The sequence below is a fragment of the Pleuronectes platessa genome, chromosome 7 (genome assembly GCF_947347685.1).
Source record: "Pleuronectes platessa chromosome 7, fPlePla1.1, whole genome shotgun sequence".
Taxonomy (NCBI): Eukaryota; Metazoa; Chordata; class Actinopteri; order Pleuronectiformes; family Pleuronectidae; genus Pleuronectes; species Pleuronectes platessa.
The window spans coordinates 5,809,585-5,836,180 of record NC_070632.1 but is presented as its reverse complement, the minus strand read 5'-3'; the positions used below and the strand labels follow the sequence as shown (position 1 = coordinate 5,836,180).

At 44.2% G+C, this 26,596-nt stretch overlaps 1 protein-coding gene across 1 annotated transcript; it reads right to left on the bottom strand.

Moving 5' to 3' along the window:
* Positions 1-1,975: 1,975 nt before the first annotated feature.
* On the bottom strand, positions 1,976-26,267 carry kcng4a (potassium voltage-gated channel, subfamily G, member 4a). Its single transcript, XM_053427697.1, has 3 exons — positions 26,160-26,267; positions 25,401-26,042; positions 1,976-2,860 (listed from the first exon to the last, which is right to left on the bottom strand). Exons 1-3 carry the CDS (start codon positions 26,265-26,267, stop codon positions 1,976-1,978), a joined length of 1,635 nt encoding a protein of 544 aa, XP_053283672.1.
* Between the last annotated feature and the right edge of the window lie 329 nt (positions 26,268-26,596).

The following is a 26,596-nucleotide window of genomic DNA, read 5'->3' as shown; positions in this document are numbered from 1 at the left end:
CCACGTGATGTCAGCCTCATTTGTTCGGAGAGAGATATCAGACACTGGACAAATGTCTGGAAAACACAGTTTGCAGTTTGGAGACAGTCGTTTCAATTCCTCGTCCATTTCCCTCCAGGCTCTAGTTTCACATGTGGGCTTGAGAGTCGGTGTCAGTCCTCTCACGTACCTCTGCAGGAGACATTTAACAAAATGCCAAACAAGTAATAAAAACCAGAGTAATAAAAACAGCTTGTTAGACGTCATCCTTTGTGCAGTATCAATGAATAAATGTGTATTTTTGACTGAAACCATACAACAGCTGAAATCACATTGGTATGCAGATGGGTAAAAAGCCTTAGAATTTACAAAATCCGCAATATCTCTCAATGTAAGGTTTATTTGCTGTATATATTAGACTAATACAATAAAGCTGAAATACAAATTCCACAGTACCTATGAATCCAACTGGGGCTACAGCCGCTTCCTTATGGGCGATATATGCCCCAAGCGACGACAGCCCTAGAATTACTGCAGATTCTGAAGGAGAAAGGAAAAACAGGGCAAGCAAATTTAAAGCAACTGGATGAAGTCGAGTTTCAGGCAGTAACCCGTTTGCCTGTGGGGCTTTTTAAAATCCAACTATAATCTAGATTACATCCACATCTGGCACGTCCCTGCATGCCTCCACATCCTTCTTGGACTACTCTCCTGAGAAAAAGGAGCATGACCCCGGCCGTTTTGAAGGCCACCCCAGGATTTGACAGCGGATGAGAGGATTGAATCGTACTGAAGATTTGTAAAAGAGATTATAGCTGCACCGCATTAGGGAGATCCCTGTCTAAAAAAAAAGATTTGCAGAGACGTGGAATCTTTCCACAGTGGTGTAATTGTTCGGATGAAAACAAGGAGGTGATGTAAGAAGGGGATATTCGCAGAATTGTCGGTCACATAATGCTTTTTCTGTGTGTGTCTGGCTGAGGCGGCTGTTTTTGTGTCTTCTCCTCTCAGAACTGTCTGGCGGTAGGACTCTGATTGAGCATCCTGGCCAAAGAGATTAGACCTAAATCCGAAAAAAACTACAGCCAAGAAAAATGGATTTCTCTCAAATTACCAGGAGAGCTTTTATTTGAAGCATTGCAAAGTACATTTCATGGTTGTCAGTGCTCATTCTCTCTCTCACTCACACACCCTCAAATGCTCTCTATCTATCTATCTCTCTCTCTCTCTGTCTCTCTCTCTCTCTCGCTCTCTCCATCCCTTCATTTCCTCATCAACTGATTTAAAAAACAAAAACAGTCTGGATCACAGCGTCTGCAGCATCCGCGCTCAGTTTAACCTGGAGTTCACAGCAGAGAGTCCACGCACACAGGGGATACATAAAGGAGCGATGGATATATACGTCTTTTAAGAGACAAAACTATCGGTTTGTTAACGTTTCCTCTCAGAACATGGCTTCAAGCTTCTCAGAAAATAAACTAAAAGAGGAGCACTTCTTTGAATTCATGGCAGAAAAAGTAGAATAAACAGTAGAGACACACTTTCAGGTCACACTGCAGGCAACATATTGAAAAGTAATGCGAATAAAACTGAACTGTTGCAGTTGGGCTTTTAGGTATTTTTCACAGTGGAAGGAAAAAGCAACTTTGGACTGACTATTGCATGTTTATGGAAGCAACCAGTTAATAATATTGCTGCGGAGGCTTTCTGGTCAGGCAGACTGAACCGTCCAATTTAAAGGGTTTCATGTCTCTCAGTTTCTGTGCAGTCAGCGGTGTGCACACTTGTGCTCCCTATCATCAGATGAAGAGCAAAGGAAATGCTGTATGTGTAATCTCCTCTTATCCAATGCAACACAGATGCTTCATAGCCACGCGGGGAGTGAGGCATTTGGAGCAGTAGTCATTTGCAGTAGTTTTACAGTGTATAAGATAGAGATTAAGGGACGCGTATGTTCTTGGAAGCTTTGGATTCAGTCAGTCAGTGCGAGCGCGGCTCAGAAAGCAGCTGCTGGAAGGCTGTGGTTGTTATTTCCTGCAGCTTCTCCACCTTTCCCCAGCAGAGCCAGCGACTCCAGTGAGTGCACAGTCTGCTTGTCTAGATGTAATCCCAGACCAGGTGGAGCTGAGGCCCCAACCCCTCCCTCCCCCGCCGCCTCCGGCAGCTCCCCGGAGGCAGCGGCAGCAGCAGCTGCGGCAGCCGCGCACTCTTCCTTAAAGAGTCGGTCATGCTCCATCTTGAGCTCTTGGTAGGAGCGAGAGAACATGTGGAATATGGAGGTAGCAGGGAAGGCCATGATGAGGATCCCACTGAGGATGCTGCTCAGTGCTACCACCTGCCCTGGAATGGACCTCGGTACCATATCGCCGTAGCCTACAGTGGTCATGGAGATAATAGCCCACCAGTAGGAGGCAGGGATGCTGCTGAAGTCATGGGTGCCCGTGAGCTCGCTCTCGGCCAGGTGGACCAGCGGGGAAAACAGGGTGACGGCCACGCAGAGGAACAGCAGGAGGAGGCCGAACTCCCGGGTGCTGCGCCTGACCGTCAGCCCGAGCGTCTGCAGGCCGAGAGAGTGGCGGGCCAAGCGCATCACGTAGAGGATCCTCAGCGCCCGCAGGATCCTCAGCACGAGGCTAAGCTTGTCTAAGTAGCCCTTACCTCCTCCTGGCCGCTCATGCTCCAGGTCCGGGTCCTCCTCACTCACCAACAGGGACACGTAGTAGGGAAGGATGGCCATGGCGTCGATGATGTTGAGTGGCCCCCGGAGGAAGTCCAGCTTGCTGGGGGCCTGAATGAAGCGCAGGACAAACTCCAGGGAAAACCAGGCCACACACACCGTCTCTATGATGAACATGTTGTAGCACTTGGAGGAACACTCGCCCTGAGGAAGAGAGGGAAGACGGAGGTGGGGGGGGGGAGGGGAGGCGGAGGAGTGGAGAGACAGCGAAAGTGAGGACATGGGCAGGAATGTGACAGGAAACAAGACGGATGGGTAGGAAGGCACGGGGAGATGGGGAGAAGACAAAAATCCTGAGGTCAGATAATCACCCTCGATAATCATCAATAAATCATGAGCTGCACTCGCTCAGTATGCTAAAGCTACTGCAGCGGCACTGATAGATAATACACTGACACGATCAATCAATTATTTCATTAGAGCGGCTCCCAAAGATGAATAGGACGCTCAGTGGGAGCGGTGACAGGAAGCAATCAGGCTTGCGTGCCCTCCAACTACAGTGTCAGGGAAGAGCAATGCAACAATGAAGAAGCCGATGTGATGATACACGGGAGCAGAGAACCCTGCTGCTAACTGACCCATTTCTTCAAAGCTCGGTCCAACGCCACCATCAAGCTCCGACGCTCGCTTTTTCTCTTTGGGCTTTTTTGTTCCACCTCCTCACACTTTCACATCCCACTCCAAAAGATTTACATATAAGCACTTATCTGCATTACAAGAAAACTTTAGGATTTAATTGGTTTTATCGAGCAGCAGCCACTATTGAACAAAGGCCACTGAATGCATTAACTTTGAAAGATGGGCTTCAAAAACTGCGTTTGGAATAAAGTTTAGATATTAAACTATAATAGACTGAAATGTTTATGCATGACACATATTTCAATCAATCAATCAATCAAATTTTATTTGTATAGCCCATATTCACAAATTACAATTCATCTCATAGGGCTTTAACAGGGTGTGGCATCCTCTGTCCTTAACCCTCAGCAAGAGTAAGGAAAAACTACTAAAAACCCTTTTAACAGGGTAAAAATATGTAGAAACCTCAGAGAGAGCCACATGTGAGGGATCCCTCTCCCAGGACGGACAGAAGTGCAATAGATGCCACGTGCAGGAAAACATCATCAATAATCAAAGTCTCTAGCAGCATTTGATGAGGGTAGACATCCCGAAGGACAACCCCAACATGACATGCCAAGCAGTCCCGCTGCAAGCACAGTCCATGGTCAGCAACCATCCAGACCACGATCCACCATCCAGACCAGACGCCACTCCAGTCCTCAGTCTCCGTCCACCGCCGCCCACCAGGACCCATCACAAGCCACCACCGCGGTCCTGGTCCACCGCCCGTGCCCAATGCCAACGCGACACAGGGTCCGCCACCAGCACCACGATCAGCCCAGAATCCGCCACAATGGATCCACCACCGCGACCCCCGGTGTACGATCCACAAACCGCAATCCATGGTGCGGCCACAGAGGCCCTGGATCTGCGGGTGATAAAGCAAAGGGATTCCGGGGAAGGGGGATAGGGATGGAGAAGAGGAAGGAGAAGCTGGAAAGAGAAGCTCCGTGTGTCATGTGTCATAAAATAGAACAAGTAACGTTCTGGCGCACTAATTAGCTCTAACTATAAGCTTTATCAAAAAGGAAGGTTTTGAGTCTACTCTTAAATGAAAAGATGGTATCTGCCTCCCGAACTGAAAGTGGTAGATTATTCCACAGCCGAGGGGCTTGATGGCTAAAAGCTCTGGCTCCTACTCTTTTTTTAGAGAATTTAGGGACGACAAGTAGGCTTGAATTCTGGGAGCGGAGTGCTCTAGCGGGTTTATAAGGTACTAACAGCTCTTTAAGGTAAAAAGGCGCCATATTATTAAGGGCCTTGAAGGTGAGGAGGAGAATTTTAAATTCTATTCTAGATTTAACTGGAAGCCAGTGTAGCGACGCTAATACTGGAGAAATGTGCTCTCTTCTCTTTGTTCTCGTCAGGACACGTGCTGCGGCATTTTGGACAAGCTGTAGAGTCTTTAACGACTTACTGCTGGAGCCAGATAATAATGAATTACAATAGTCCAGTCTCGATGTAACAAAGGCGTGGACTAGTTTTTCTGCATCTTTTTGGGAAAGGACATGTCTAATTTTGGAAATATTACGTAAGTGGAAAAAAGCGGTCCTAGAAATTTGTTTTAAGTGAGAATTAAAGGATAAATCAGGATCAAAGATCAATCCCAAGTTCCTGACGGTTTCATTGGAAGCAGGGGCAATGTCGTCTAGCGCAGCTATATCATTAGATAATGCATCTCTAAGGTGTTTGGGGCCAAGTATTATAACCTCTGTTTTGTCTGAGTTTAATAAGAGAAAATTGCGGGTCATCCAGGTTTTTATGTCCTTGAGACATGTTCGAAGTTTAGTTAATTGATTACTTTGTTCAGGTTTTATTGACAAATATAACTGGGTGTCATCCGCATAGCAGTGGAAATTTACCGAGTGTGTCCTGATAATGTTTCCTAGTGGAAGCATATATAATGAGAATAAAATTGGGCCGAGCACAGAGCCCTGTGGAACACCCTGGTTAACTTTGGTGCGCACAGATGACTCATCATTAATTTGCACAAATTGGGAGCGATCAGAAAAATACGATTTAAACCAGTTAAGGGCGGTTCCATTAATGTTAATTAACTGTTTGAGTCTTTGTAATAAAATTTGATGGTCAATTGTGTCGAATGCTGCACTGAGATCTAACAGAACGAGGACAGACACAAGTCCCTGATCTGAGGCTATTAAAAGGTCATTAGTGACTTTTGCCAAGGCTGTCTCTGTACTGTGATTGGCTCTAAACCCCGATTGAAAGTCTTCATATATATTATTTTCCCGGAGAAACTCACACAGCTGATTGGCAACAACTTTTTCTAAGATTTTAGAGACGAAGGGGAGATTAGATATTGGTCTGTAATTGGCTAAAACCTCTGGGTCTAGGGTGGGTTTTTTGAGTAGGGGTTTGATGACAGCTATTTTAAAAGACTGTGGTACATAACCTGATGATAATGACAGATTGATGATGTTAAGTAACGAACTATCAATTAGGGGCAGAATTTCTTTAAGTAATTTGGTAGGAATGGGATCTAAGATACAGGTTGTTGGTTTAGAACCTGAGATTAATTTGGTAAACTGATCACGGGTGATCAGAGAGAAGCTGTCTAAGTAATGGGTAGGATTCTCAGCCGTTTCTGAGATCTCTGTTGTTGGGAGGGTATTAGTGCCAATTGAGGGCAGGAGATGGTTGATTTTATTTCTAATAGTTTGAATTTTATCATTAAAAAAGGTCATAAAGATATTGCTATATAGGGATCGAGGAATACTGGGTTCGGTGGAGGTGTGACTCTCTGTCAGCCTGGCTACAGTGCTGAAGAGAAACCTGGGGTTGTTTTTATTCTCTTCTATTAGTTTTGAATAGTAGGCGGCTCTTGCTTTGTGGAGAGCCTTTTTATATTCTTTAACACTATTCTTCCAGTCTATTAGATTTTCAACATGGTTGCTGGAGCGCCACTTCCTTTCTAGTTTTCTTGATAATTGTTTTAACTCATTTGTCTGGGAATTATACCACGGAGCTAATTTACTATGTTTGACATTTTTCTTTTTTAGAGGCGCTATTGAGTCTAATGTTAATCGTAATGAGTCTGCAGAGCTATCGACGAGGTGGTCGATCTCAATGGAGCTCAGGGTTTTAAAGAATTTGTTGTTTATATCTACTGCTAATACGGGTTTAAATGTAATTGGGATTATTTCCTTAAATTTAGCTACAGCACTATCAGGTAGACATCTAGAAAATGAATTTTTTATTAGTGGCATATATTCAGTTATTGAAAAATCAAAGGTTATTAAATTATGGTCTGATAGAACTGGATTGCGCGGAAGTACTGTTAAATTTTCAATTCCGACACCGTACGATAATACAAGGTCAAGTGTGTGGTTACCACAATGAGTAGGTTTGTGCACACACTGACTGAAACCAATAGAGTCTAGTATTGAAATAAATGCTACGCTAAGGCAATCTTTATTATTATCAACATGAATATTAAAGTCACCAACAATAATAATTTTATCGGTCTTTAGGACTAAGTTTGATAAAAACTCAGGGAATTCCTTTAAAAATTCAGTATAAGCCCTGGGAGCACGGTAAACTACGGCAAATATGATTGGCTGTTGGTGGTTCCTGGATTGGCGTGGAAGACTAAGAACCAGACATTCAAATGATTTGTAGCTGAGTTTAGGTTTAGGATTAATTGATAGACTGGAGTTAAAAATAGCAGCAACTCCACCTCCTCGCCCAATTTCTCTAGGAACCTGTGAATTGATATGACTGGGGGGAGTAGATTCATTTAGACTGACATATTCATCAGGATGTAGCCACGTCTCAGTGAGGGACAGTAAATCTATGTTGTAATCGGAGACTATTTCATTAACTAAAAGAGCTTTTTTTTCCAGTGATCTAATGTTTAAAAGACCACATTTAAAAGTCTGGGTTTCCTGTATTGTTTCAGAGGTTGTTTTTATTTGTATTAAATTTTTGTGTGGAGTTCTCGCTCTGTTATTGTTTAATTTCAATAATTTAATCGGACGGTGAACAGACACAATCTCTATGGGGTTTTGTGATTGATCCAGAGGGAGCGCAGAGAAGTGTTTAGCACTGCAGCTCTGCTTCCTGGTCCCAACTATGGGTTGTCATGTAATAGACTGAGTAATATTCCTAGATAAGAGAGCTGCTCCATCCCAAGTGGGATGAACGCCGTCTCTCCTAACAAGACCAGGTTTTGTCGAAAAAGTTTGCCAATTATCTATAAAGCCCACGCCGTTTACAGGACACCACTTCGACAGCCAGCGGTTAAAAGACAACATGCGGCTAAACATGTCATCACCTGTTGTATTAGGGAGCGGGCCAGAGAAAACTACTTTGTCCGACATCGTTTTAGCAAAAGCACACACGGACTCAACATTAACTTTAGTGATCTCCGACATGCGAAGCCGGGAGTCGTTGCTGCCGACGTGAATTACGATTTTATTGTATTTACCTTTTTTAGTTTTAGCCATTAACTTAAGTTTAGATTCGATGTCGCCGGCCCTGGGATACAATTAACTATAGTCGCTGGTGTCGCTAACCTGACGTTTCTCAGAACCGAGTCGCCAATAATCAGAGTCTGTTTATCAGCGGGTGCCTCGCTGAGTGGAGCGAATCTATTTGAGACGTGAGCTGGTGGCTCTTTAATCGTGGGCTTTTTAAGTCTAGCACTATGCCCCCTCCGGGTTGTCACCCAGCTGCCCTGCGCTCCCGGCTGCACGGGACTAGTCTGGGGACTGCTAGTTAAGGCTAAGCCACGTGATAAGCTAGGTGGCTCCGCGGCTAGCGGGAGCCGGCTAACTACAGCTAACGGAGTTTCTAAGCTGCTGAGCCGAGCTTCTAAGTCGCTAAGCCGAGCCTCCATCACTATCAACACACTACATTTATTACATGTACCACTACTGTTAAGGGAGGCAGAGGAGTAAGTAAACATTAGACACTCGGAGCAAGAGAGAGCAGTGGAGCAACAGGGAGAGAGAGAAGACATCGCTGCTATAGAGCTGCGAGGGTGAGCTCAAACAGAACACAGAATCACTAAGCACGATAGAGTAAGGGTTGGTATGTGCGAGTGTTTAACTACAGACCGGTGATTTTAGCTGTAGTGCTACAGAGAAACAGTTGTGTTTTAGCAGCGGAGCTAATTCGCAGAGCGACCACCACCAGTGGCAAGAAAACAGGAAATGACGCAGCACGCTTACCATATTTATGTCCTGTTGCATCACCTATTCGGGCTGCGTTGACTTATTGATTGGTTTGTAGACAGAGGAGCTTCTGACATGGACGTGTTGTCAATATGTCGGTTGTGTTTGCTAATTATTTTTGAATAAAGTGCAAAATGAGAAGTAGTATTTCTGTTTGTTTGAAACCTGTAAAAATAATCACGGTATAACTAGCAGCAAAATGAACATCCCTGGTTGTTAGGTGAAGACTATAAGTTATCCGGTCTTCCATTGCTGCCACAACTTCCTGTTCAAAGTCTGAACTATTCAAAAATATATAGATTCACATTGCAAAAACCGGGACTTATCTCTTTAGTTCGGATGAAATTTTGGTCTGTTAGTCTGAGGAACCTTTCACACCTGCTACTTAGGGTCGGACTAAACAGAAAAATCCATAGAAGACAACGCAGGTGTGAAAGCCTCTGAAGTTAGCGTTTTTTGTTTTGTTGACGTGTACATCCACTCCAACCTCCTCACTTTACTTCCTCCTCGGCTCCTCGTAGAAAATAGTCATAAGAGCCACTAGAACTCTTTGTCACTTGAAGTCACATTTTTCATTATCGGACGTTTGCTGAAACAGCCGATGTTGTCGTTTTTTTTCTTGGGAGGAAAACGTCCTCCGGCGTTGTCCATCTTTGGATCGTCTGGCTGCAGCCACTGACAACAGGGGGCTGGTAAGTTATGGACTCAGAATGTCCCTTCAGCTACACTGAAGACAATCCATCAGCTCCTCTGTGCAGGACGAGGGTTTCTCGGGCAGATCGAGAAAGTTATTCAGCTTTTTTCATATTTATACGAGTAAACAACAGAATTCTTTCCTTATTTTAGTAAAATTACAATATAATGCTGAATATGCGACCATGTGGATTTATGTTAAGGTGTGTATTCTTTCAGCCTCTCGTATCATTAGCTCCTCTGCATTTTCTCCACTTTCCTCATTGTTCACGCTCCTCATTTATCTTCTGTCTTCACACTCCTTCTCATCTATTCTCCGTCCCTCTCATCCCTCTTTTCTCTCTCTGCCACCCTCTCCTTTCTCCTCCTCCTGCCTCTGCCTCCACCTTCTCATCACTCATTCTGTTTCCTCCTCCATCTCCCTCTCCGGACTCCCTCCCTCTCGTCCTTCATTCTCACATCCCTTTGGTTCTCCTGTTTAAATCCCTCATTCATTCAGCGTTCCTCTAAGAGAAACACAACCTTTACAGATTTTTTTTTCTACGCATCATGCATCTTTCATACTTGTGTCTCGTCCTGTCCCCTCAGCCCACTTTGACTCTTAGCCTTTTCACTTCATTCCTGCAGTGATGCATAGGGCTGAGCATTAAGACGACGTGCGTCATGTAACGACGGGAACGCATCCATCATTTCATATCATACCCTGACATCCCTTAGATTCCACTTTTTACAGCCATATTTTTTGTCATTCGGAGTATGCCTTGTGTTATTCCACAGAGCGCGGATGCAGGCAGGGAATTTGTACGGCAGCAACACAAACAAACATGGAGGAGAGAGGACATGACTCAGAACAAGATAAATCCAGACAGGGGAAGGACTCCGACCAGCAAAGACAAATAGACGATCTCGTACCTAAAAGGCAATTTCTGTTTCCTGGACGCGGCTTGGATATTAAAAGTCTGACATGGACCAAAAAGATGCACTTTGCAAACTATGCTTCAGGCAGGTCCACAAAACAGACTGCAGCTTTATTGTGTTATGAAGGAATAATATCCAAGTCTTTTATAACAGGACAAAAATGTGTTTCTGACCTGAAAGGGGAATGCATTTATTTTAAATGTATTATCCCAAGCAAGATGCCGTGTGTTGCATACAACCATAAAAAAACAAATGGAGATCCACACTCTAAGTGCACATGTCCAAAGAATGCTCCAATAAAACCCAAACTGCATCGGTACGTCCCACATCTCTTAATCCAATTATGTTTTTGAATCAGGTCAGAGTCGGAATATCAAAACGAAATATGTTGCGTCAATGAGATTGAATTCAAAGTCCTGCTTGGAATATTAGTTTTCCTATATCAGCTTTATCTCACTTGTGATTAAAGCTACATAATTTGTAGACAGAAAATTCAAGGCTCCATGTTTTCTTTGGCTGCAACAATCCATCCAGTGGAAATGCCCATGTTAGATATTTAGTCACCCATTTGGGTCTATACAATGTTAAAGTTATTCATAGACAAAACAAACAAACCCCTTAGTAGATAAAACAAAGATCTGTGCCTTCTGGATCATTTTATGCAACAATCCTTAATATTCAGTCTGATTTACTCAGTATCATTGGAAAAGCTATGGGAGTTCTGTGAATTGCGGGAATAGAGATTGTAATAAATGGCTCATCACTGTGGCAGCCACTCTGCACTGGTTTGATACAAAGTGGGTTATTTCCCACAGTGGCTAGATTTTTATCAGAGGATATTTCTGAGTGCTTTTTTTTATGGCTTTAAGCAGTAAAAAGGCTTTCAGGTGATATACAAGATTTATTAAAGGGGATGCGTGTTGTGTTTTCCACCTTTAACTGTGCTTCATATCAGTATCTTAAACATTCACGTTCTTATTCACATGACACAGGAAACAGTGAAGAATAATCACGATCCATTACGAGTGACCAACACAAACAGTTGAAGGAAGAAACTGTCAACTTCCACTATGGCACATATTCTTTAACAGTTGCATGCAGCAGCAGCCCACACAGTAAAAAGTGGAACCACAATAAGCTTAATCCAAATAATCCCTGATTTCTCCAGAGGTCTGAGAGACTGACTGGGGGATGTTTTCCTCTCAAGCTGCGGACACACACACACACACACACACACACACACACACACACACACACAATATACACAGCGAGACGACACATCCAATAGTTTGAATCTGTCTTCTCCTTGAGGAATCACCACTTCAGCCTTTCACCCCGATATTAAATCTAACACCTCTCCTCCTCCGTGAGCTTGCGTGCCTTCCTTGTGTTGTTTCTTTTCTGATGTCCAGAGAGTCCAGTCTGTCCCGACACCTTCTCCCCACATTTCACATGTTATGTCTCTGGTGTGCACCCCCCCCCCCCCCCCCCTCTCATGTATTCCCCACCTCACCCTCTGCTTTCTCTCTCCCTCTCTGCCGTGCTGACTTTAGGTCCATCAGGGCTTTGCAACACCGTTTTCAACCTGAGAGCGATAGGCCATTTGTTACAGCTAGAAGCTTTCTACTTCTGGCTCACACACACACACACTCAGACGCACACACACACACAACAAATACCCACTATGTCCCTGACCTTATCTCCTCTGTACAACTCTCTCTGGAACTATTGCCAGTGACAGCTCATTTCAACAGCGACTCTGTTCACCCCAGCAGCTGTCCCACACACACACAGGGATTCACATTATCGTCCGTATTAACATCTCTCAATGTCAAATTAAGACAAAGAATGTGGCGGGGGTGCAGGAGGGGACATTTAAAGTCGCCACATGGGAAACATCTATCATTATTACGCTGTTGGATAAAGTGGTCACTCTTCAGAACAGCTGAAGCACAAATCAATCTGATGAACAAACCACAAGACAATAACACTGAATAATATAAATGATGAATCAATTAAGGACTCAAACAGAAAAGCTCCTGCAGCAACTGTCTAAAGTGCTTTTAATTGCACATCTGACATTATAATCATTTGTTGTCAAAATCTGAATAATAAGTCCCGAAGATCTCTGGCCTGTTTGTCTGCAATGTCCATTGAGAGGGTCGTTACTAAATTGACTATATAACTATATAACTCAGGCCCTAATCTAACTAAAGGTGCAGCTACTATGAAGCTGAAGAAATCTTACACAGTTTTAGCTAAACAATAGATTAAAATTATCATGTTTTAAGGAAAATTATCAAACACGACCAGAGTGGGGATGGGACACTCAATACTGAGATTGTGTTGTGTTGAGGTTCCGAGGTGCAGTTGTTTTGAAACATTGCTCAGAATGTGGTTCAAAAAAGTCATGTCATGTTACCATCATACATAAAAATATGATAATTATCGTACATCTGGCCGCACTGGTTTTACTTGTCAATAATGACACTTCATCCTGTTTTTCCTGAGTATTAAAAAGCTAACTTATCAGTAAAGTTATCACTTTGACAAAAATCAGTGTGATAAGAACTAACTAAAATGACAAAAAACATCTTTGAGAAAATATGATATTCTACTGTGACTTACTATGTCCCATGTCTCATGCACTAACGTGGAGGAGGCGGGGTTTATGCTCTATACCATGTTTGTATAGACTCTATAGACTGGGACTGACTGTTGTAGGTTAGTTTGTTAGCTGTCACGTCACCAGGTAGAAAAGTCACCTGTCGTCCAGCAACACATATTTCATAAGAACATGTAGCTGAACTTTGTTAAACTACTCCAACCTACTGGAAATTTATATGATTTTCAATGTACATTAGTGTGTCTGTGTTGGTTTCTACATTTCAGAAGTTGTGACACATTGTGATGCGTTACTAAGAAGAAAAATCTTGAAATTTGATGTTTGTGATGAAAACATTTTCAGCTCAACTGTATCCGACGTATACAGTTGAGCTGAAAAGTCCAAAATATTTTTAAGGCAGAGCTGAACTTTTTGAGACTTTTGACATTTCAGCTCAATGAAAGAAGTGAGAAATACTGGAACTGAGGCAAAGTCAGCTGGATGTGACCCGACTGGAATTTAATATGTGACCTGTGAAATTTTTATACCAGGAGGGAGAAAACAGACAAAAAGGAATAAGAGCGATGGCAGAAACAAGAAAAGCCTGAAATATGTGTTTGAGAACCATAGTATATAATCATTTTATGTGTATTAAATGATAAATATACTGACATACTTATGTTTGGCTATGCCTCTGCTGTAGCCTACAGAAACATGGTTTTCAGTCTATACATAAACTGGTTATATTCATACTTTTATCCAGTGTGTTACATTATTTAATAGTATTGGCTAGGTACATTAAATCATAGTATGTATCTGTCTTTCACTTATGTGGCACTTAAACATACATATCTCCTAACACAGAAAACACATTAAATGCTCACACTGTGCATGTGTTTCATTGTCATTCTTAATCTGGATTGAAGCAAAGCACATGGTTTGATTTAATTATTATCTCTCAGGCGTGAATGCTGCTCGGCTGCGTCTCGCTGACAGCCTCTCATCCACCGGGCACCAGTCGGCTGTGAGGGGCTTCAACAGAGAGGTCACTCTGTTTGAAGTGTAAATGTTTCTGTTTACTGTTGGACAAGAAAAAGCTTCTAGAGCACTGAATTATAAATGTGTTTTTCTACTTGTGGTTTCGGATCAAGCTTCATATCTCACTGTCTTGGGCCGGTTATGACGACTCCTCCCATCGCCACACGGTTCCACGAGTGACACGTGGTCAGGTGGTTTTCTAACCGGTGCAGTTTGGTAACAGTCCTTATAGGAGTGCTCCCGGGTGTCTGGCTTTTAACTTTGCATGTCGTTCTATACCTCTTTTCTCAGCTGCCTCTTCATCTCTCTCTTTTTTAATCTCTCTCTTGGGTGCAAGAGGTGAAAAAATGATGATTCAGCAATACCTCCGGATCCAGAGGTTTTTGGAAAAGGGGAACAAAAGAAAAGATTCAGCCCATCAATCCACTTCACCTGGCAGTGGACCATGAACATGCACTGCACCACTGAGGCGCTGAGACCTTCCGCTCACTTTTAAAAGCTTCTCAAGAAGAATTGAGGACGGAGGGGAGTGCGGTGACGGAGACAGACACGGAAAGACAAGGAGAAGGGACGCGGTTGAACGCCACAGCACCGGACACTACCTGAAATACTGCACATCGAGTGCCGTGTTCACTAGTCATGGGTTATTGAAGGGCCTGTATACCATGACACCTCCACTCGTCATCGGGCTGTTCTCCTGAAAGCTGATATCCGCATGTACGCACAAACACACACAGGATACAGCATGTAGTCACGTGTGTTTCCACACAGTCATTGTCAAGAATTGATTTAGAGACCGACCGATAGATTTCTGGGGGTTAAGGCCGATACAGAAATTAAATGGGGAAGTTAAATAAGGGAGTGAAACATTTATGATAATATATTGGCTGATATATACATATTTTAAAATGAATCCAAAGAAAATTCAAATACAACCAAGTGTGTAGAGCTTGAATGAAGCTAATAAACTAATATTTTGTTAAAATGTAAAGAAGAATGCATTGTTTATGCATTTTTTTAATTCTGTAAAATAAAAAAAGTCAAATTGGCAAACAAACGCAGACATCGGTCGAGCTGTGGTCAATAATAATAAAAGAGCTACAGACAACCAGTCTGTACTGTCCACTGACTCCATTCACCGAGCACCATAACACAGACATGAGTGGGAGAGCCGAGCCGACCAGTTTCATCTCCATGCGAGAGGCTGCCAAGCGGGCCCATCACCAACACAGACCAACAGCTTGTTCACGCCCAAACACCTTAATGGAGAGAAATGAAAGAGGGATGGTGCGGTACGACGGGCCGACGGAGGAGAGGAGAGGACAAATGAAAAGAGAGTGGGCGGGTAAGTGGTGTGGAAGGATAGAGGAGCGGGGGGGATTACAAGATCGGCTGATGAGGAAAAGATGAGGTGACATATGAGGCATGGGGATCCCTTCACACCCCATAAGTCTCTATTCTCCATCCGTCAGGATGCTGCACATACACACACACAACACACACACACGCACACACACACACACACACACACACACACACACACACACACACACACACACATTGAGGGCTTCACTATCCAGTTTGTTCAGGTCTTTGTTTCAGGATTATTTAAACGGATATGGGATTAGAAATTGTTCTGCATCGTTATAAAACCTCAAAAATCATTTCGCAGAATAGATTTTGTGCTGGAACCCATCACCCCCCCCCATACACACACACACACACACAAGACACACAAACTTACTAAACACTTTAAATGAAGCCTTGAATTTCCTCTGACAAATGCTACAAAAGCTGCTTTGTGTCGTTCTCTTAGTTCCTCATTCAATAATGTTAAAAGTGGTGTAAAATCAAAGTTGCTGTAGTGATGTAGTGCACGCACGCACACACGGACACACACCCACACACAGACACACACATGGAGAGAGAGAGAGAGTGAGAGAGCAACATTCACTTTTACTCTCACAAGGTTATGCAAGCAATAAACAGACTTTGTTTCCCATTGGATTGAAAGAGAAAGAATGCACACAACACACACACACACACACACACACACACACACACACACACACACACACACACACACACACACACACACACACACACACACACACACACACACACACACACACACACATCTGCTGCAGAGCCTGCAGGTTTTGCTGCTATGAGGCGGTATGGTGTGCGGGGTGCGTTTGACTTCAGCGTGCAGCAGCAGTGTGAAGGCCGGCCGTTTGATTCCTCGATGGCTCGGAGGAGAATTGGATTCTGATGGACTGCAGTGACCAGAGAGGGCGACCCTGCAGAGGCGGACACCTGCTGGGGTGGATATAATCTCAGGGGAAAGAGCTGATGGTGTGTTTGTTTTGTGTTTTGTATTTGCATTTGTGTATTTTGTGCACTTTGTGTTTTTTCTTTTCCCTGTGTCACCCTCACCTGTCCAGCTGGTGTGTGTCCTCAGTGGGGTATCATGTCCCACTCCCACACACAGACTGTATATAAAGATAGACAACATAACACAGCTCCTGATAAGTGAAGCCAAAGTGTCTTTATCACCTCTGGGGGCTGGCTGCAGTACAGACCATAGAATCTGCCTCCTCCATGTTAGTCGATGAGACATGGATGGATGAGTTCTAATGTACTGTTTTGTAATAAGTTTACTATCTGAGCACAAAGTTTTTCTAGTAACACACACAGCGACTTGTTCTGCTGCAGTAATGTTCTTTTTCAAACTGTGAGCTTCCAATTCAACAATCTGCACAACTTTGTGTGTGTCTGTGGGAAAATGTTAAATCATCATTTCCTTTCTTTTGGTTTTGCCGTCTCAGTCAAGTAAAGTCTTTTTATTAGAGATATCTCTTTGTCAGGGGAGGCCACCATGAAACTAAACAGCACTAAAGAATATTAAGTGAGATCAATGGGGCATTGAATCGAGTTTAAAGTACGTGAATAGCACGGCTGTGTTGTTGTATTTGGGCAAAACTAAATGACAAATTAATTCAGCCTCAGGCGAGTTTTCATTTCATTGCTGATCTGCCCTTGAGAAGCGAGATGTAGCAACACAGTATATTAAACTTAGATTGCTTGTTATGTGCCTGCTTCTCGAACACTGTCTGTTTTCAGTGTCTGTGTTTCAAGACCAGAGACTGTCCAGCCAAACCTGGTCGACAAACATGTTACCAGTCCAGTTTGTATCTGGCAATTAAAGAATCCAGTTCAAACATAGTATACAGTATATAGAATTCACCACTGGTTTGTCTGTTGATGCAAACTCCATATGTTTTGACCTGGTACATCTTGTGCATGCTCAACCCTATGATCTTTAGTCCAATGAAATAAATGACCTTTATTTACCTTCATTAACGTTTGACTCTGACATTTTGGTTTGGTCCATGTCCCGCAGGGGGAGAGCAGAATAAACAAGGAGCTGTCGGTGCAAACAAGTAGAAACTAAAGTAGGAAACTGAGAGCAGGGAACCAGAGTGTTGGAAATAGATATGGGTATTTCTACATCTTCATAATGTGCAAAACTACAAAAGTCCTCCCCTCTCTCTCCAGCTAACAGTACAGAACACTCTCCGGTGTCACATGTTCAGATCTCACGAGCCAAACTCGACCGCGTTGGGCTTTTGTGTGACGATGCAGTTGAATCCTGTCCCGGCACAGACAGGATAAACATCTCATGCTCCGCTGTTCTCCTCCATAATCCCACTTGGCAGCCGTGCAGCACATCACCGGGAACACAGCTCATGACCAGATAGGCTGTAACAGGGAGAGAGTCTGCTCGACGCTGTGCATGCAAGTCTGCAGACGTGAAAGTATAGGAAAGGCTTCTGTATTCTTATTATTAGTGAATGCTTAGTCACAGTCTGGTAATTAGCATATAGTTCAACCATGAAAATAAATAATTGGGGGTGTGCAAGACTGAGAAATGCCTTGTCTCTTTAGCACAGACGTAAATGGAGAGTTGCAATTTATAAATGTATAACTTTGACGTATACTGAAGATAAAAGTTATCTATGTCACAGTATCTCAGTTCTGATGAAGTTATCTACTGTAAATCATATCCCTCTGACTCTAAACTTCCCACCGGCTTTATACCACCACTCTATGGACTGAATTTATTTCTGTTTCAGTCTCTCCATCCTCTCCCTCGTTCTCTTTCTCCAAAGCAACCAGAGCTGACTACACTCTTATTTACTTTCCTTGACTTATAGTCTCTGTGTCTGGCTACTGGCTACAGTGTCGCCCTGCCGAGCCAACAGACATCACAAACACCACATTCATGTTCCCTTCACGTTCATTTAATAGAGGCTGGAAATAACAAGGAGCGGGGAGATTAAATGAGGCAAGGGGAAGAATGCGTTCTTAATTCTGTGTCCCTGTTGTCACACACAAATACACACACACACACACACAGACACACACAGGGCTTATGATTGATGATGGTGCTCTGTCGTCACGGCTCGGACGACGTTGCGAGAAGACTCAGTGAATAAAGAGGCAGAATACAAAGACACAAACTGAGTCATTTAAAGACTCACTGACAGAGCTTTGCATCTCCTGTTACAGTATCACATCTCAGGTGTGGGAGTGAATCACATTATGCATTATAAAATCGTATGCTGGGAAAAACCTTGATTGCATTATGCTCACTCAAATTGAAGCGAGCAGCATATCGGAGGCCGTGGTTCTCTCTACGAGTTGAGGGTTAGTCGCTGCCTCAAGTGGAAGGAGGTTTAGTTTTCTCTGGGTCTGGTTCACGAGTGAGAGGAGGATGGAGGATGGAGGTGGACAGGTGGATCGGTGCAGCATCAGCACTAATGCAGGCTTTATACCAGACTGTAGCTCTGAAGAGGCAGCTGAGCTGGAAGGCAAAGCTTTAGATTTTATTTGTCGATCTACGACTCACACAGACAGTCATGAGATCTGAGAAGTGATCGAAAGATTGTGTATTCATTCTGGACTGGAAACTCCACCAGATCCCAGAGGAGGAGATGAAAGTGTGGGATGTCTGGAAAACCCTGCTAAACCTACTGGGTGGATGAATGGATGGATGGAGAGATGGATGAATGGGGAATGGATGAATGGATGAATGGAGAGATGGATGGATGGATGGATGGATGAATGGATGAATGGGGAGATGAATGGCTGAATGGATGAAAGGATGAAAGGATGAAAGGATGGATAGATGGATGGATGAATGAAGAGATGGATGGATCGGTGAATGGATTAATGGATGAAAGGATAAAAGGATGAAAGGATGGATAGATGGATGGATAAATGGAGAGATGGATGGATGGGTGAATGGATGATTGGATGAATGGATGAATGGATGAAAGGATGAATGGATGAATGGAGAGATGGATAGATGGATGGATGGATGAATGGATAGATGAATGGATGAAAGGACGAAAGGATGAAAGGATGAAAGGATGAAAGGATGGATGAATGGAGAGATGAATGGAGAGATGAATGGATGGGTGAATGGATTAATGGATGATTGGATGAATGGATGAATGGATGAATGGATCAAAGGATGAAAGGATGAATGGAGAGATGAATGGATGGATGAATGGATGGATGGATGGATGAATGGATGGATGGATGAAAGGATAAAAGGATGAAAGGATGAAAGGATGGATAGATGGATGGATGAATGAAGAGATGGATGGATGGGTGAATGGATTAATGGATGAAAGGATAAAAGGATGAAAGGATGAAAGGATGGATAGATGGATGGATAAATGGAGAGATGGATGGATGGGTGAATGGATGATTGGATGAATGGATGAATGGAGAGATGGATGGATGGATGAATGGATAGATGAATGGATGAAAGGACGAAAGGATGAAAGGATGAAAGGATGGATGAATGGAGAGATGAATGGAGAGATGAATGGATGGGTGAATGGATTAATGGATGATTGGATGAATGGATGAATGGATGAATGGATCAAAGGATGAAAGGATGAATGGAGAGATGAATGGATGGATGAATGGATGGATGGATGAATAGATGGATGGATGAATGGATGAATGGATGAAATGATAAAAGGATGAAAGGATGGATAGATGGATGGATGGATGGGTGAATGGATGAATGGATGAATGGATGAAAGGATGAATGGATGAATGGAGAGATGGATGGATGGATGAATGGATAGATGAATGGCTGAATGGATGAAAGGACGAAAGGATGAAAGGATGGATGAATGGAGAGATGAATGGAGAGATGAATGGATGGGTGAATGGATTAATGGATGAATGGATGAAAGGATGAAAGGATGAATGGAGAGATGAATGGATGGGTGAATGGATGAATGGATGAATGGATGAAAGGATGACAGGATGAAAAGATGGAAGGATGGATAGATGAATGGATGAATGGAGAGATGTATCGATGGGTGAATGGATGAATGGATGAAAGGATGAAAGGATGAAAGGATGGATGGAGAAATGGATGGATGAATGGAGAGATGGATGAATGGATGAATGGATGATAGGATAGTTAGATGGATGCATACCAGTGGCATGAATTATTGAGTGACAGCACAAACGGGGTTTTGGAGCGATGATGATGAAGAAGAGAATTGTATCGACGTGGTATTGGAGCGTAACAAATCGATTTGTAGAACTTGCAGATGTCGTGGGTCAGCAGCATCATCAGTTTCTGAGGCAATTCCTTTAACTGGCATCATCATCTGAATATCTCTATCGTTTTATTTGTTTTTATTTCACTTAAACTGTTAAAGTTTGATTTAAAAAAATGCTCAAATCTGGCTGTAGTAAAACATAGACAGACAGTACATGCATGTCCTGTTCTCTGCTACTGCAAGTCCTCTCTTACGTACATCACATTTACATGTTTTGTGCTCTGCTGATTTGACGTGTGTCTCCTCTTCATCACGTGCCAAGGACTTGGTCTCACTGTTTAAAGTTTGAACAGCTCCACTGGGAGGGAGAGGAGAGAAAGGAGGATCCATGGCTGGTTTAGTGTTTACACCCTCCTCTTTTTTTATCTCCTGCTCCTTCACCTCAACCCAAGCACACTCCTCTTATTCCCTCCTCCTGATACGTAAACAATTACCTTATCGTCCCCTCAGACGTCACGAGACACATTATCTCCAACTGTCTCCCTCTCCCTCCTTTCTTCTCTTTTTTGTCTCTGGATAGAAGGAGAACTCACACACCCTAATAATCACTTACCCAGACAGGTTCTGCGGTTCAATAAGAGTATTGACAAGTCTCTGCTTGAGAACGAGTGGATAGTCAATCAGGAAACGTGTTAAAACTAACAATCCAGAGCTGCTACTGTCTCCCTCTCTCTCAGTCTCTTTCTCTGCTCCTCTCTCTCTCGTTCTTTACTTGGAATTGATGTCCGGGGACGTAATAATTGGACAGCATGTCCCACTCCAGTTCATGGCATTGGGGACATAAAAGATTCACTTCAATTACTCCCCAGGCCAGAATATGACGGAATTAGGAAAAGGGAAGCAAATCTGAGGAGCCTGTCCGGAAATACACCATCGACCGGTGAGAATATTAAAAGAACTGGAACCAGAACTGTGATGCATGTGCAGCAACTGAGGGACAATAGCAGAAAGTAAATTCTGCAAAGTTTAACTCAGAAACACAGTTTGGAAAGTGACAATCTTTGGGTGGTACCTGACCAGCAGTGAGACGTAAACTCAAGACAGGTTAAGAGTTGAGAGAGTTTAAGAAAAAACTGCACATGTCCCGTTCCCTCCAATCCAAACACTGCTGTTGTGTTTATCTTAAGCATAAAAGACACAAAACTTTGCCTTGACTCCCTTAAGTCAGAGTTTTTACATAGAGAGCAGAAGACACACGCAAGAGAAAGACGCCCACAGCAGGAGATGGAGGAATGATGAAGCCATTATCAGAGAAAAAAAAAACGAGCCGTGAGATAAAGGCCGGCCCCGAAGCATTTAGCTCACAGCCATGTATTGCACATCCAGATGTAGTGTACAGAAAGAAGGGATCAACTGAGGACAGAACAGACTGGAGGGAATCAGGAGGAGAGGAAGAAACAAAGCAGTGTATATCAGAGTTGTGCAGAGTTCACCTGCACCCCCTGACAGGCAGGTGAACCCCACCACAAACACACACACACACACACACACACAAACACACATACACACACTGTTATTCCAGTCCCTGCTGTAACTATCTGCGTCTGTTGGTTAGCAGCATTATGCAAAAACTTCTCCACGGATTTCCATGAAACTTATTGGAACGTCGCAGTGTGAGTCCGGGAGGAGCCCGTTATATTTTGGTGCGGCTCCGTATAAGGGGGCCGAGCCGGGGGACTGATATTTATTCGAACAAATTGGTGCGGATCCAAAGCACAAATCTGTGTCTGGTGAATTTAAATGTGGTTTCACAAGGGTGGGGGGGGGGGGGGGGGGGGGACTGCCTTGGCTCTGAGTGCCTTTCTACATTCTAATTTAATACGAGTCATGTCCTGTTCAAGTTTCTCTGGACCTAATCCAAGTCCTTTAACATTGGTGATCTGCCAATTCCAGGTTTGATCTCACACTTAATTTTGATTAAATGGCTCGTTTAACTGACACACTGACATGAAACAGCTGTAGGCGATTAGCTTCTTGTTCTTAATGCTAGCCGTACAAAAATATAAAGTCTATGAGCTTCAGTTATGGATAGGACATCAATTAACTTTGATTTTGAACGATGCAATCTCATTTAATTGCATCAAATGAAAAGTTAAGCCGTCTCAATCTGCACAATTTGTTTGAGCTGCGAACATGTGTCACTACCCAGGACAGCTGTGTGCAGGGAGAACACAAACATCCAGGTTTAATTTAGCTCTGTCGTCAGGTTATTCTGTTATAGCTGATTTGGCAGCCACGCTCCCAGCAGATAAGAAGCTGCATTAGTAAACCTGTAGACCCCCATCACGCTGTAGGGATGTGCACATGGTGTTTACCTCCATCAGAATGTCACTCTCATCTCTTGTTAATTCAGTCTGTTGATCTTTAGACCCTACCCTCTATTTGCCCTTCTCTCCGCCTCCGTCTCCCACTAACTTTATCTCTCTCTTCACGCTCTGAACCCAAACAGAGGCAGGCAGAGAAGCAGGATGAATGATGAGTGGACGAGGGAGTTTCGGCCCACTCCAGCGCAAAAGTGGGGACCGAAGACAAACAGCAGAGCCTTGTAAATTAAAGATGACAGGAGTTCTGATGCTCCTGCCTCACCCAGCTCGCGGGACCCGGAGGATTCAGCTCAGTGGCCGAACATGGGAGGATGGTGAGGCTCAGGAGCTCGCACTGGAAAAACATGGGAGCAGCAGATGGGTTTGTTTACCTTTGGAGAGGAACACCATCCTCCTTCCCAAGAAACGGGCAGAGACGTGCAGAGAAAGATGGAAACAATCCCAACAAAGAATTCACCAACCACATGATGCAATGGAACCACTGCAGGGGTACGTTGTCACAGGTTCCCCCAAATGTTGTGGTCAGGAACTCTCCACTCTACGTCGCCCTCTAGTGGCTGCACTGCTTAACGTAAAGGATGCACGGAGTTCGAAAGGGACGTTTGTCTTTAATTCAATAAAGGCATCTTAAATTAACCTTCAGGTGTCATCACAATATACAAAGTCCTCACAAGGCAGGGAGACTCTACTATCACACACATTCTCCTCAATGGCCGTTCATTGGAGACACATCTATACACATCTGAGACAACCTTGCGATTCCCATTGTCCTGACAAGGCAGTACGATGTCAGACACAACCCAACACACAAATACACAACTATGATGCCATTACGACCCAGAATGTAGATAACCATATATATTGTTTCACAAACTAAGGTTTTTCTGATGGCACTTGTCGGCCACAAATCAATAAAGAATCATAAGTATGTGTGTGTGTGTGTGTGTGTGTGTGTGTGTGTGTGTGTGGCTAGCTGAGGTGCACCCCTGAGGACAGCTTGATGTTTCCCTGCAGGGACTTCCCACTCCTTGTCACTGTTGTTGTGTTTACTCGAGAGAACCACACGCAGGAAAGCTCAATTTCCTACTTTCATTCAGAGATGCATCGATGATACTACGTGACAGGAAATACACTGGAAGTGCTGAGTGTGAGTGCGGAGAATATAAATGTGCAAAGGTATCTGATTCCCTTCCGCTCTTCTTATACGCACAGATTGCTTTGATCATAGTGAATGTGTTTCGTGCAGCGTTTTTCTAGTCTTATCCACCACTCAAAGTCCTTTACAGTACCAGTCCCATTCACCCGTAAGTGCACACTTTCAAACAGTGCTTCCATCCACGGTGCTTTTCTTTCCCATCACACCCTCTTTACAGCTGTCAGGGGCAATCTGGGGTTCAGGGTCTTGCACAGGGGGCTCTTCAGAAAGCAGAGGAGCTGAACCACTGACCTTCATGTTAGTGGACGACCCCTCTCTACCCCTGTCTATCTCCTGAGCCGCAGCCGATCAACTCTAAAAGGTCCAGCACCGCCCAGTCCAACAGGGTTTGAAGCCTCCTCGAGACTCCATCTGCACTCTAGCTCTTCCATCTGCGTTCCTATGACTGTCCCTGACGACCGGACTCCTCCTGGCAGGGCTCTCTAAATCCTCTCTTAAGCCTTTTTTCGACTCATCAAGCATTCTGCAGCTACTGCTCTCCTCCATCTCCCTGAATTCTCCACTATCAGTAGTCTGTGACTGTTCACAGCAAAATCAATACGGGGGGGGCTGCTGTTGAACAAGTGTCTTGGGTTTTCTGCACACATATAGGACCGATGTAACCAGACGGGGAAAATATGGGCAAACTTTTTCTGACGCAAAGACATGGATTGATTTACTCTTTGCCTGCAGGAAAAACTGTATTTGTAATTTCATTTAATCAGCAGAAACCGTTCATAACTGAGCAGTGGATTTGCTGCGGTACAATTTGACTTAGAGGGCAACGGAAAACTGGCGACCAAATAGAAAACAGAGAGACTGAAAAACAGAGAGAGCTGCATCTGTTACAGTGAATGTGTGTGTAGGCTTGTGGCTGCCAGTGCACGTTTTTGTGTGTGTTCCTACGTGCGCGGCCTTTTTTCCCCAAACTGTAAGTGTGTCGACTTACGTGCAAATCTGTGTGCGTGCATCTCTCTTTTGTGTAAGCTACAGTGAGACTGTTTCATTATTCCCCAGTGTTTACTGACAGATAGTTCAGGCCTCAGCGAGCAGCTTGGGCTTCATTATCCCGCACAGCTATGGGTAGACTCAGAGTAGACGTCCACGGCCATCACTCTCTCACACACACACACACACACACACACACACACAAACACACACACACAAGGATATTTAAGAGGGGGTGACGCCAACAAGTTTTTAAATTGGAGAATTACAATATCTCCCTAAATCAGAAATGAATAAAACAAGAATAAGTGCTGTGGACAAACTGTACAAAAACATGTGGTCAAATTTGGCCTTAGTTTTCAATAGAAAGTGTTGGAGATTATGATGGTACTCCAGTTTGTCACGTTTAAGTTTTGAGCATCTCTGTAACTTCATGATCACCTTTGTCCTTGAGCAGAATAAGTACCGCGTGCACACTCCGGATCACTCACCCTGTCTTCTTCCTCTCTGAGGTCGGGCATGGTGCTGATGCACAAGCTGACAACAGTCACCACCACCATGATCACCGACATGCAGGCGAAGATCTTCCCCGGTAAACCAGATTGTGGATTCTCCATCGTGTCTCGCAGCCAGTTCATCACCTTACGGTAGTTCGTCTCCACCACCGGCACCCGCTGCATGGCGTTCCTCTGCCGGCACTCCTCCTCGCGACGCTCCTGCTCGTTCACCTCCTCGATGCGCGTGTACATCTTCCTCTTGCAGCAGCGCTCCATGTAAGTCATCTCCACCCCCCAGTAGGTCAGCTCGTCGTGCAGGGACAGGACGCACATCTCCCGCAGCAGGCGCAGCTTCCCCGCGGCCAGGAAGTTGAGGATGACCCTGAAGGCGGACGGCGAGCGGTCGAAGAAGAACTCCTTGTACGTTTCGTCATAGTCGTCACAGACGCTGGCGATGTCCTCGGGGGACCGGCAGCCGGAGAGTCGGCCCAGTCGGGTGAGGGGGAATTGCTCCAGGGTGCTCCAAGGGAAGGTGTAGCGATTCCCCCCAACGTTGATCACCGCCAGCAGGCCGTGGTCGACCGACACCAGGTCCTCTGGCCGCTTGATGAACTGAGCCCTCTGGTAGTACACACCCTGGAGAGTGAAAACAAAAGCTTCAATGAATGAGCAGCTGCATCTCAAGATATTTTGAGGATACAATATGTTTCCAGAACTTCATCACTCATATGATGTGATGAACATTGTTCGTACCTTGATGGTCTCGGTCTCAGGGATCTCGGTGAAGATGCGGTCGAGGCTGCTGTCATCGCTGACCGACAGGTTGCTGAAGTCATGGTTGGCGTTGCTGATGATGGGCATGGCGGCATCTGGAAAGCACGCCGCTCCGGACTGGGCAGCTTAAACCAGGTGATGATGGCAGAAGGAGGCTAAAAAAGGTTTCAGTCCCAGGACACAACAATCTGTGCTGTGCAGCGACTCACATTAAAACGTGTCCATGAGAAAAACTTTGACTGCAACAGCTCAGTTTGACTGAATAACTAAACAGCTGCAGCTTTGACTCCAGTGTCTTTGGTCTCACTGCTCCCTGATAGCAGAGGAGTTTCCCTCCCTCGATGAGAGATGAGCTATGGCTTTAGATTCCAACCAACAGAGCAAAAAACCCAAGAAGGGGAGTCAAGGAACCCGCT

Bases quoted from the DNA above. Each gene is read 5' to 3' on its own strand.
- kcng4a (XM_053427697.1), bottom strand. From the start codon at position 26,267: ATGCCCATCATCAGCAACGCCAACCATGACTTCAGCAACCTGTCGGTC. The intron at 26,043-26,159 runs GTACGAACAATG...TTCACTCTCCAG, and splicing joins CTGAGACCGAGACCATCAAG to GGTGTGTACTACCAGAGGGC. The intron at 2,861-25,400 runs GTGAGTGATCCG...TCTCTTCCTCAG, and splicing joins TCAGAGAGGAAGAAGACAGG to GGCGAGTGTTCCTCCAAGTG.